A 13,919-nucleotide genomic window follows, 5' to 3' on the forward strand; every position below is an offset into this window, starting at 1 on the left:
TTTCTTTCTCAGAGATACAAATTATTTTTGAGTTGAAACTTGAGTCTCTGGGATTCCCATCTACCATCATTTCTGTCATTGTTTTATCTCTTTCTTTTCCCCCCAGGGCTCTGATTCAATTACCACTTGAACTTTTCAGTGTATCGGTTTTCTTGTCCATGGATTCCTTTGTGGTTGGAAATTCTGCTACTGCATTTATTTTTCCTATAAACCTCCTAATCTCAGGCGTCTCCCATTTTTGTCATTTTAACTTCCACATTCTATTTTATAATTGACTTGCTTTTCTATATATTCTTCATAGTCTAAGTACTTTAAAGCAATTTTCTAAATATTTCTTCTGGTTTCACAGTCAAATCTTTTTAAGGTATATTCTTTCCCCCAGAGTCTTCATTATGGGAATATGATGCTCCCTTTCCTTTTTTTACAGTATGCTTTTTGTGTGTATATGTGTGTGTGGTGTTTCCTGTTTTATTTTCCCCACTCATTTGATTTAGAAGGTAGTAATGTTTATCCAAAATCAGGGTCTGATATCAAAAAGTAATAACCATTTTTCTATTTGTTTGTTTACTTTCAAGATGATAGCTGAGCTCCTTTTTGATCTCAACCAGAGAGCAGGTTGATAGACACAGCTTGTCTCAGTGGCTGGCAAGAATTTATTGGAATAACTCAACTAGCCTAAGGTGGATAACTATTTTATCCTGTCTGGTTCAGGGTACCAGACATGTTATCATGCTCAAAATGCACATATAGTGGGGGACATGAGTGTGGCAGGAATGAGAACTATTTATAGATTATCCATGTACTGCTTTCTGGGTAGGGATTCTAAAGGAGGGCTGTATTTTATTTGGACATTAAATTGAAATAAACTATTGATATATGCAAGTCACTTGTTTAACTGTAGTTCTCTGTTTTGCATTGTAATCTCTCTCCATTGTTCCCTAAACTTCATTCAAATCCTATTGTACTAATAAATAGCAATTTGTAACATGTGAAAGGGAAGGGGGAAAGAAGAAAAAGAGGCTCAGTTCATGCCTGGGGGTGATGGTGGGAAGCCGCAGAGGGAGACAAAGATGCTGGGAAACCTCCATGTTTGAGCTCTTGATCACTCAGGTTATAAATTGCTTCTGGCACCCATGCTGCTCTACTGCCTCCCCCAACAAGGCTTTTCTTGTGGAACTCTGCCCCTGGCCCAGCAGCCTCCCAGTGGACCTTGTTCTTTTAGCTCAGTCTCCTGAAGAGGCTACACATTATGAGTTATATGGGAGTAGCCAGTCTCTGACCCCTCAAGGAGCAAAACTGGGACAGCAGAGGAATGTTCTCTGGGATGCTGCAGGAATGACATGAAACAGCCTATGGAGAGCCAACTACCATCTTACATGATTTTTATAAGGAGGAAATTATTCTGTCTCATGAAATAAGATATGGATAGGATGATTTAACTTAATTGTTCTTATAGTCCATGTATGGAGAGTCACTCACTTGGTGACTCTCCATACATGGACTTGGTATTATGTTGCTTTAGCACTTGGTGTTATGTTGCTTTTTCTGTTTTCTTGATTTTTTTTTCTTTCCTTTTTACTAATGGGAACTTGGATGAGACTCCATGATAGACCACCAGAAGCTGAACCAAATCAGCATTAAAGTGAACTTACACACTCGTGGGATGTGATACCAAATTCAGGAATGTTTAGAAATGACTCTTAACTTTTATAAGGACCAATTCTGGAAAAGATAAACTATTGCCTGAAAATGATTTTTTAATTTCCTTTTGTATCTGTCATACTCAGATAACAAACATATTGACATCTCATATTCCAAACATGTTGCCAAGCCATAGAACTAGAGGATGATTAAGACAGACATGCTCCTTGACCTCAAGAAGTCAGTTTAGGAGGAAGTTACAGACATTAAACACATCATTGTGAATTAATTACTTAATTACAATATTGATACATGCATTCCAGAGAACTAGGCATTAGCAAGCAATAGTCAAGGTGAGAGAAAATAATGTAGGAGGGATACCTACATTATTGGTATTGGTGGTTGTATTAGTGTCCTGTGGCTGCTGTAACAAATTACCACCGAGAGACTTAAAACCACAAAAACATTCTCTCATAGTTCTGAAGGTCAGAAGTCTGAAATTCATACACTAGGCCAAAATCAAACTGTGAATCAGGCCAAACTCCCTCTCCTGGCTCTAGAGAAAATCCATCCATGGCCTCTTCCACCTTTTAGCATTTTCTTTTGGCATTTCTCTTCCACCTTTCTAGGCTTGTGGCAGCATCACTCTGATCCCTGATTTGCGATCCCACTATCATCCTCTTTTTGATTTGTAAAAAAGAAATCTCTCTCTGGCTGCCAGTTAAAGATATATAAGTGATTTGATTGCTCACTCAGATAATCCAGGGTAATCTCAAAATCCTTAATTTAATCATTCTGCAAAAATCTTTTTAACATTTAGCGCACCCAACTAAGGAAAGGGTCTAAAGGGACAGAACTTCTCAGGCAGGGAGGATGGAGTGTGTAAACTCTGTAAGATGTGGCAGAAATCATTTAAGTGACTGAAAAAAGGAAAAAAAAAAAAAAAGAGGGGAAGGTATAGAGAATGAGGGAGAGATTGGCTACATTGACCCTAAGGTGTGGAAACTCTAAGCCATCCGGGCCAGTAATAGCCATTCTATTTAGGATTTGGAGGCTGTCCTAAATGTCCTACATACTGTGTATGTGTATTTTTCATATACCGAGTCAGCCAAATGTATTTCTGTGGTATACACAATTGTTAGGAATCTAAAAGTCCCTGAGCACATATAGTTCTGTCTACAGAACTAAGTCCAGCTGTTTTCTGCACAGCACAACTGAATTTGCCAAGAAATAGTTGGAGAAGAAATTTTCTCATATATGCAAGTGGACACATTAAATTCTGTTATGCAAGTGAATCATTTTCGTGGGACTGTGTGATAGCAGGGATTTGGCTATGGTTTAGTTAAGATGAGGTATGTGCAAAAGCTTAGTTATTTCCCCACCTTCATCTCCTCTTTGCTGTACATAATAACTATGATTTGAAGCCTATCAATTTGTATTTTGAAATTCAACAGACCACAAAACGGAATTGTTGGACAGTATTTCAAGTTGGAATTGGAGACGAGATTGAAACTGGATATTAAAACTGATGTGTTATGCTCAAATTCTATTGCTTTCTAAATACTAATTACTGTAGGATTGTTTTTGTTAAGAATGACTATTGACAAGTTTTTAAAACTTCAAATCTCTTCCATGGGCTCAGAACTCCAATTTTTTTGCTATTGGAAATAAAAATAAAGTACACATAAACATTTTTATCCTTTTAGTTCTTGTTATTATGCCTGGCTTTTCCTAATTCCTATCTGATTTGTTTGATCATGCCCAAGATAAGAGGTAGACTGAGAAGTGTTTATAATAAAAGCTACAAAACCCAGTTTTTGATTCCCTTGACAGGCTCCTGTCACCAATCCAAAAATATATAGACCACACATCAAGACCAATTCATAGACCATTGATGATGGATCTGCTTTAAACTTTGGGAATTAAATCTACCGAATAATTTCCTCTACAAAACACATTTTTTTTTCAAAAGTGAGGGAAGACAAAAGAAAATTAAAAAACATTTAACTGTCAATTAAAATATGTCTCATCATTACACCTGTCCTGCCCCTCTCACTACTGTGTGTTAGTAAATTGCTTATCCTGTTTCTATGTGCTGTGTAGGATAGTGGAGACAAAGCAGTGCTTCAGACCTGACTTCTGCTTTGTGATTTATCTCAAGTCACCTTGACCTTGAAATTTTTTTTGTTTATAGTGCTTCAATAGAATATATTCTCTGCTTCCAGAGAATATATTCTTTGTGAGTGGTGAAATAAAATATCAATTAAAAACAAAAATAAATTCAGGGGAAATATTAACCATCTGTTCTTCTAAGTTCTCCAAGGCCACATTTTTCACCAAGTCAAATAACCAAGTCCCAGTAGAAATGTCTACTTCAAACTAAAATTTAGTATCAAACAGGCAACTCTTAACAAAAGTTCATTTAAAAAAGGATCATGTGTATTTATATCTTTGAAACCTTTGAAATTGCTATTGAAGATAATTTTGGTTGTATTGCTCATAAGACTCATGTGTTGTGCTTGAGAGTTTAGAGATACCAAAAAAACAACTGCTGACATTTGCACTTACTACTTTCATTAGCTAATGAGACCCTTCTGAATTGTGTGTTTCCTTCTGGCCTTCACTATCATGAAGGGCTGGGTTTTAGGCTGAAGTGTAGTCTCTTTCCTAGATCTCCTTACATAATTGTCATCTGCCTCCCTTCATTATTCTGTCATTGTGCCTTTGCTTTATAGTGTCTGTACCTTTTATTTTAAGCTGTCTCAAAGGCTTTTCTGGAAATACAGTACATAGGTGCAAAATGATGAAATAAACATACCTCTTCATTTGTTTTAAAACGTGGTTCAGTTGGACTAGATGACCTCTAAGGTCCTTTCCAGCTTTAAATTTATGTTACTGTCACTAAAGACAGACAACAAATCTTTTAGACTATAAGCCAAGAGATGAATGCCAAGTACTATATTCCTGGTATAGGTGTATTTCTTTTTGAAAGCAGAGTGCTAGATTCAGCAACCTGGTAAGGACCTTTACAGTCTTACGGTGATGAAACAAGAGAGCTGGTTGCTAAATAAAAATAAAAAACAAACAAACAAACAAAAACTCTAACAAGATCTCAGTTAAAATATCTTTTCACTAAGCATCAACCAAAAATAAAAAGAGCTTAATTATTTCTTTTGAGGCATTTATATAGAATTAAACAACTAAGTTTAGCTTCAACAGTATAGCTAATTTAATGAAATTAGTCACATTTGAATATTGTCACAGTCTTGCTACCACATTAGCATTAAGTGTGATTAAAATTTATTCTGTGTGCCTATATGGGTCCCCAAAGCATCAGCCATCAACACCTTCATAATATACTGGACCTTCACTGCTTTCACAGAACTTTAACATTTAGAGCAGAGTAGAACAAATCGTATGTTAAGGTATATTTCCTGTTTGTATGAATTTAAAACACAGGAAGTTATCAATAGCATTGCTTACTTTTGCTAGTAAGATAAAAGTCATTTAAAATGCAGAAAGTGCTAGATACTATGTTCTGAAAATTTCCAAAGGTGATTAAAATATTTTCCTGTAGGGGGACCGAATTACAATGAGAAAACTCAGGCTGTAAATTAAGAGATGTATTTGTGAAATATAAATATTATTTTAGAGTAAATAAAATTTCCCTAGAGGAAAATAGATTATGACTTTAAGGATAGAGGCTTATATATAAAGTTCATTGATTAATTGATGTTCAAGGGGAAATTTGTTATCATACAGGTAGCTTCCAATTTCCTTACATTTCTCAGTGTAGTGGGTTGAATACGGTGGCCCTAGGAAGCTAATACACTGAAATTCATAGGTTCTTTCTCTCTGATTTTATTATCTTACCTATTGGTAAGAATTACGTAGCAGTTTCATTTGGATGGTAGGTTGATAATCTTAGAATTATTGTATCTTGCATCTAATTTGAAAGTATTTATGATGTAATGAGTAGTTTTATATTTGAAATTTAATTAATGTTGGTGCCACTTACATTTAAAAAAATTGTATAAGATTCTAGGAACTTTTAGGACTTAGTAACATCTAATAAAAGATTGGTTAAGTGAAATGTATACCCTAAATAATTAAGAATGGTTTTTGGATTCAAATAATATTTATCAGTATTTAGATAATAGTTATCCCTTAACTAACATTTTAACATGATAACAGTTTAACATGATAACATATAATGTTATCAAACAGTGAAGTGAGACAGAAAATCAGTGCAAAATGATAATTATCAATTGTCATAAGTCCATGAAAGAGAGCCCATATCTTACTAAGAAGAATTTAATTTTGAAATGTGTGCCTTAGAAATTAAATATTAGTCTAACATTCCATTACACATAAAATAGTATGTGCAATTGATGATAGCTAGAACTAGTCATTTTTAGTTTGACAGTTACTTTGAAGAAAATGAGAATAATTAGTTATAAAACAAACCATTATTACTACTTGCTTTGAATTTTCATTTTTAATTTATTTTATTTTGTTTATTTTTAAAGTAGGCTCCATGCCCAGTGTGGAGCACAACATGGGGCTTGAACTCACAACCTGAGATCAAGACCAAAGCTGAGATCAAGAGTCAGATGCTCAGATTCTCAGCTGACTGAGCCACCCAGGTGCCCCTACTTTGAATTTTTAATTAAAACAAAAATTTTTAAAGATTGTATTTATTTATTCATGACAGATACAGTTAGAGAGAGGCAGGGACATAGGCAGAGGGAGAGGCAGGCTCTCTGTGGGGAGCCCTAATGTAGGACTTAATCCTAGGACCCCCAGGATCATGTAGCTGCACTGAAGGCAGATGCTCAACAACTGAGTCACCTAGGCATCCCTAACTCAAAAATTTAAAACTATATAAACAGGAGCTTTTGTTTCTTGGTAAGATTAGGGAAGGGTTGGTTAGGTGAAAGGAAATAATTTAAGGAATGTACTATTTTTTTACATAGGGTTAAGTTTACTTTTAATACAATTTTTATTAGGTAATCAATGTTGTTAAAATGAGAGCCTCCTAAATATCACTGATTTTGCATGTATAGTCACTAAATTTTCATTTGGAAATATCATTTTTTAGGTTCACACAGCTGCTTATCTTACAAAATATCTTGAAACAGCTTATCTGTGATTCACCTGGCTAAACTGACAGGAACAAATACATGCCTTGCTGATTGAAGAGTTAGGGTGAAGACTGATTAATATCCATTCTTTAACGACTTCCTGTTTTCTAAATCTAAACGTTTGTATTTTTTTTTTTGTAGGGATCTCCATGCTCTCTGTTGGCTAATAAACAAAGCACGGCAGTGCCTTATTAAAATAATGTTAATGAGTGTTATTCATAAGATATCACAAGTACAATATCCACAGCAGGAAATTAGTTATTTATAAATAATAACAATAAAACCATAGTAAGGTCTCTATTATTTTTATTTATTTTGACTTCATTATTTAAGCTCAAATTTAGACATTATTTATCTCTAATTATAAAGCCAAACAAATGGTGGAGATTAACTTAAAAATAGTTTGTGTCTGCACAATTGAAGTGAGATAGTGCAACCCTAAAGGTTTAATCATTTTGAATTGATTCTACAGATGTCTCCATTCTCTAAATCCCATGTAAGCCTCTTACCTACCATGAAAGATTATACCCATAAACCTGGCACATAAAATCAATCATATGACTTCTTTTGGTTTTGAGATTTCAAAGATTAAGACCTTCACTGAAGAAGAAAAGTGTGTATAGAAGCTGCATGTACACAGAGCAATAGTGTGTACATGCATTATCACCCAACACTGTGTACATGCAGTGTCACCCATATATTTGAGGCAGATTCACATGCAAAAATACCTGTAGTACTTTCACATTTGCTGCCAGAACTAGGAAGGGAGACCCAGACATGGTTTGAAAGGAAAATGTATTGTTGAAGAAGAGGTTCATTGATGAATACATATAATGTTCTTCCCAGACCTTTTTACCCAATATAGCAATATATTTGCCAGAGCCAAAGACACTCTAATGTTTTGTCTTCTAGAATATAGAAGACTCAAAACTCTGGAATTTGGAGGAATTTTAATATACAATCACCTAATCGAGTCATACAAAAAAGTAATATACATCTATCAGTACTGGTATTACTATTACCATCACCACCACCAACAACATGGTACCCATTCTCAATCTTCAAAAGATTGTAAAAAAAGATTATGATAATGGTAAAAAAAGAAAGCTTCTGATCAGGTGTTTTCTTCATTTCATATTAATTTAGAAGTTCTTGTATCCTGTCCCAGTGAAGTTATCAAAGATTTCTAGGTCAGACCACTCTAGGTGTTTTGTAATGAATTCCAGGGTCAGATTCCAGATACTTTTTCCACTTGAAGTTGTATAAGTGCACATAAAAATACCATACCTTTGATATGAATATGAAACAAATTTTACTGCATTCTATTTTTTTTTAATTTTCTTTATTTATTCATGAGAGAGAGAGAGAGAGGCAGAGACACAGGTAGAGGGAGAAGCAGGCCCCACGCAGGGAGCCTGATGTGGGACTCGATCCCGGGACTCCAGGACCATGCCCTGGGCCGAAGGCAGGCACTAAACCGCTGAGCCACCCAGGGATCCCCTTTACTGCATTCTAAATAAAATTAAATTAATATCAACTAGTAGGGCATGACATGAGTTTCCAATAAGAAATGTTGATAAAGTCAGGAGAAATGACTTCCTAATGATATACTATGTATAGATTTATTAGAACTTCTTTTTAATATTTCATATGTTGAACACAAAGAGAATTGGAATATTGTTAATCATCATTTTAAAACATCTTTATAGAATGTAAATATATCAGTGCTTGCCTTCTTTCCATACTAATGAAAAGCAAGTTGTACTTGGGGAGTGAGTATTCCTATTAAACCGCTGTCATCCATTACCAGACCTGCTTAGAAGAAATAAGGACAGATGGTGTGGGCCTATTACTTCTCTAACAAAAAACATGCTTCTTTTTGAGTGTGTGTGTGTGTGTGTATTTTTTTTCCCTTCCTCTAGTTGAAATGCAAGCAGTTTTTCAAGTCCAGAAACCTCTGTAGGGATCCTTCAAAAATTTTACCCATTACTTGTACATTTAGAAGAAAATGTGATTAATGATTTATTAAAATTTCATAATAAAAAACTCAAAAAGCCTTTGTTAGAAACATTGTTATTTGATTAGAAAACCATATTTTTTTGCATGCAAAGTAAAGGCTGCATGGAATAAGTTTTTATCAAACCAGGATCCTAAGTTACTCATTTTGTCATGACAAAACCATTTAGCCCATGTTAAAAATACCATTTTTTTTCTGTTGTATACATATTAAGAAAAATGTATACATTTAATATGTATACATATTAAAAAAAGAAATACAATTAAAAATGTGAGTGTTTAATTGTATTTTTTATTTGGAAGACCATAAAATATTCACATCTTAACTGTACAATTCAATCTTTTTTTTTTTTTTTTACACAAAATGAGCACTCTTGTGTAATCATGACCCCAATCAAGAAACGTATTACTAGAACCCCAGAAATCCCCTTCAACCTTCTAGACAGTCTCTCCTAGAGTAGCTCTTATGGTAATTTAGAACATTGATTCATTTTTAAACTTTTATAGATGGGGTCACAGAGTATGTTCTATACCTTGCTTCTTTCATTCAACATTTAGCTTATAAGCTATTGACTATAGTTGCAATTCATTTATTATCATTTCTATATAGTATGTTGTTATATAGATATACTACCATTTATTTTCCCATGTTAATATTTATGGGCATTGGGGTTATGTCCAATTTGGGGCTATTTTGAGAAGTACTTCCTTGAACATTCTTATATCTGCTTTTGGTAAACACTGTTGAGTTTACCTCCAGAACCATGGGGTTGTTAGCTTTAGCATACATGTCAAACAGTGGTTTATATCAGTTTAGACACCCATCCAAAACAAGAGAAGGCTCCAGTTGTACCATATCCATGCCAACACCTGGTGTCATCTGCCTTCTTCATTTAAACTATTCTGGTGAGTATGTACCACTATTGCATTGTGGTTCTTCTTAACATTGTGCAAACTGAAAAGAATAACTTATTTTTTAAAATTATATTTCCACTTGAAGTATCTTAAATGCCCTGCTGCAGTGTTTTTCATTATTTAAGTAATACATAAGAATAGTGATACTGAACTATTGAATAATACACTAGTTTGGAATGAGATTCTTGATCAATTTTAGTTGTGATAAAATTTATCTGTGTTACCAACTGTGACAATTAAGAATAAAAAATGTGAAATTCTTCAGATTAATGTGACATGACATTTCTGAATCTTAAAAGAAAGTTCATGGTCTGTAAATAAACCAAGATGCAACTAAAGTAACAGTTTACTGCTAACCCTTGAAGAATGTGGGAGTTAGGGGCATAGTCAAAAATCAATGCATGACTTTTGACTCTCCTGAAACTACAAATAGCCTACTGTTGACCAGAAGACTTACTGATAACATAAACAATCAATTAACACATATTTTGTGTATATACTCTATTCTTACAATAAAGTGAGAGAAAGGGAAAAAAATGTTAGGACAATAATTAGGAAGAGAAAATACATTTATAGTACTGTATTTATTGAAAAAAATCCACATATAAGTGAACCCGGAAAGTTCAAACCTTTATTATGCAAAGGTTTTACTGTGTTTAAAATTAAGAGATGAGACTAAGTTTCCATTGCTTACATTATGTCTGTGTTTCCAGAAAAACAGGAAAATCTTATAGCAAACTTGCAGTCTATTAGCTTCTTTTCACCCCTCTAGCAAGCATTACTTCACTGTTTAGCTGTAATATACAACTGTTCGTTGAAATTTTTGAAGAAAATAGTACATCCTTTTCTAATCATAAGAGGTAAAACATTTGAAAATGCTGTAGTTACAGAAAAAAGGATTCCTTTTCTAATCATAAGTGGTAAAACATTTGAAAATGCCGTAGTTACAGAAAAAAAGATTTAAAAAGATGACACTTTGCACAAAGCTAATTGTATCTCTATATTAGTTGATTTCAAGATTTTTCATTAAGAATTAGAGTGCTGCATTGGGAAAGTTACTGAATATATTCAGATCCTAGATTCCCAATCTGTAGAGTGGGAATCCTTAAATATAAATATTAGATGTTGTATTATCTGGGTTCTCCAAGAAGCAGATGCCAAAAAGGGATTAAACACAAGTGAATTTTATTAAGGGAAATGCCTATCAGAGCAAATGGGGTGGAAACTGAGTAAGGCTGGAAAAGCTGTTAGTCATGAAGCATGTGTGACCCAGAGTGAAGGAGAGGGATAAGAAGTTTGAGTGGAGGAACTTAAGCATGACGTGCGGCCAAAGGAAAGGTTAGCAAGGGCTTCGGGGAATCCTGAGCAAACTTGGCTATCAAAGCAGACCTATGTCTTCCAGCAATGGCCCTGCATTAGTATCCCTACTGAACACAGTCATCAGTTGGAAGCTGATGCAGAAATAGATTTCAGGGCATAGCAGCAGACACACTTACTCAATTAAACTTCCTGTACTTTGACGTCTATAGGTACATTCTCATGGCCACAAAAAATGATTATATGAGGTAAATTGACAGGCTCCAAAGAAAGTATTTAAAACAAAGCCTGAATCATAAACAAGCATTTGTCCATTTATGTATTCATATTATTCATCATTTATTAATAACAAATACATAGTAAAAGAGCCACATGTGCAATCTGCTTGAAATACTTGGAAGAAAAAATACAATAGTGCTACAGAGGAGTTAAGAGAAGCTTAATATTTATAATTTACTTAATTACTTATATGTAAAAATATTATTGCACATCAATAGATTTGGGTAATTGGTTTCCTTTCACTAGTCGTTATTAGTATATATTGCCAAATCCCTAATATATACTGGAATACCTAACTCTATACCCATCTATTTCTGCCTTAAGAAGTAAGTTCAAGGTAGCTTTAAAAAAATGTATTAATATCATTATTTTTGTCATATCCAACTGATATTATCAACATAAAAAGGTTCCATCATTTCATTGGAAGGATCTAGTTAGTAATTATTTGATCCACTTGTATAAATTAGTCATTGAGTGTGCAAAATTTGGGGAGGAACTGGATATTCTTTGAAATTTCTTTTGTATAGCCATATTCTCAACAGTGGAGCCTCCTTTCATCTCTTTAAGGGATTCCCATTGCTGTAGAAAATCCAGAGGGTTTACATGGTTAGCTGTGATACTCTGCTCAAATAGAGGGAAGAAATACTACATTAAACATAATATGGAAATGCCTTTTAGAAAGTCTCTGAGACCACTTTATTATGACTTTTGTTTAAACAGCAGTTTACTCAGAGGAGAGTCTTAAATGGAGAGAGTATGGAACGTTCAGGGCATGGCCTCCTATCTCTTACTTTTCTGTATTTGTACTTTTTGTAAATAGATACCTAGCTATATTTCCTGAGTGTGTTATTTGTATGCCTTTGCCATTTCTCCTGCTTGGATGTCATCCTTTGCTCTGGAATTTACATTAACTACACCATCTAAGAATTGCTCTTCCCATAATACTTCAAGGGCTAACACAAGCTGTAACTTTAGTTTTTTCCCCAAGTGTCTTAATCCATGTGGATTTCTCCATATGCTCAGTGTTCACTACTCATGTTATCCCTAACCTCTTACTTGGCATATACCGTTTCTTTTAGCTATTCCCAAAGCACACTGAATCTTTCCTTCATTCCTGGGATTGTGACCAATGAATCTAAATTGTCATTTTGGGAAGACAGTTATTTGCAATGACTTTAACCACCTATGAAGTTACCGTATTTACATACAACATGATTTACTACACCCTTTTTTAGATAAATGTCAGTGAAAGCTGATTGTGTTTTGTCTACTTGTAAAATATTTTGCCAGTTTTATTTATAATGGTTATAATTTTGACTTTTGTAGTCCAATATGTAAAAAAATATCATTGTGGCTCATTTATATATTGTATAAAATGAAGTAAATTGACCCAGATAATATGGATTGACATACATGTGATTCAACAAGATCTGGTAACAAAGTGACATGTATATTTGCTTTCTTTTTTTTTTTAGATTTTATTTATTTATTCATGATAGACATAAAGAGACAGAGTGCTTTCTTTAGTATAGTGATAAGCAGTGTTAAAGCACAATTAATTTTTGGTTGTGTCTTTTTTAAATTTATTTATTTATTTATTTATTTATTTATTTATTTGAGAGAAAGAGAGGTAGTGACAGAGAGCAGGAATGAGGAAGAGAAGTGATTGATCCCAGGACCTTGAGATCACAACCTGAGCTGAAGGCAGATGCTTAAAAGATTTAGCTACCCAGATACCCTGGTTGGGTCTTTTGAGAGAAAAACATTAGAATAGCTTATAGTTTCATGGTAAATAGTTTATCCAAAAAAATGTTGCATCTGTTGCATCTGCACCAGGAACAGATGTTCCAAGAAAAAAAAATGCATTGTTGTATACTCTTAGAAGAGTAAGATTCTGAACTCAAATATATTCAAATGGTTATGGCAGGTTATATTCTGACAGGATACTAAATCCTGTATCTTCCTCTTTTTGTTTTGTTAGCTATACAGAGCGTGTGGTTGGAAGTGGAATCAAAGCCCAATCTGGAAATCCTGAAGTCAAAGTCAAAGGAACTGATCCTGTGATAAATCAAATTATTGATAAACTGAAGCATGTTATTCAGGTAAGTGCTGATACTCTATTGGTATAATCAATGGTAAATAATAAGTAGTGACTTTCCATTACATGTGCTAAATCTATTAATCCTATCTGATAGTTCTACTTAAAAGTGAGTATTGAATAAATTATTTGTATCTAGAGTTTTAGAAATATTTTATTGAGCAGTTTCCATATGAAATCAATGTACAGTAGTATTTTAATGGAGAACAGTCTGGATCTGTGAAAAGGAACCTTAGCCTCAGCATTTCAAGGTATAGTGAAAATCTCAGTATAAGCTTCATCCCCAGTGAATAAGCTTTAGACACAGGGACTACTATGACAATTAGAGAAAATACGGAACATAGAAGATGCTGGAGTCACTTTCCAGGCAACTCTCTGAGCCTTACTATGAAAGTTTTTGTTACATTTTCAAAGAAGTCAAGTCATGGGACGCCTGGGTGGTTCAGTGGTTGAGCATCTGCCTTTGGCTCAGGGTGTGATCCTGGTCCAGGGATTGAGTCCCACATTGA

The 13,919-nt window shown here is 34.1% G+C and overlaps 1 protein-coding gene across 5 annotated transcripts in view; it reads left to right on the forward strand.

Moving 5' to 3' along the window:
• Window positions 1-13,919, forward strand: part of GPC5 (glypican 5) — a 1,341,373-nt gene that overhangs the window by 441,351 nt on the left and 886,103 nt on the right. For all 5 annotated transcript variants that reach the window (XR_003133900.3, XM_025441003.3, XM_025441004.3 and 2 more), the window contains exon 6: window positions 13,294-13,414. Coding sequence is in view for 4 of the 5 variants with exons in the window: in XM_025441003.3 (XP_025296788.3) it covers window positions 13,294-13,414 (121 nt within the window). In the remaining variant the exon portion in view is untranslated. The remainder of the gene's footprint in view (window positions 1-13,293; window positions 13,415-13,919) is intronic.

This window comes from Canis lupus, chromosome 22 (genome assembly GCF_003254725.2).
Source record: "Canis lupus dingo isolate Sandy chromosome 22, ASM325472v2, whole genome shotgun sequence".
In the NCBI taxonomy this organism is placed as follows: domain Eukaryota; kingdom Metazoa; phylum Chordata; class Mammalia; order Carnivora; family Canidae; genus Canis; species Canis lupus.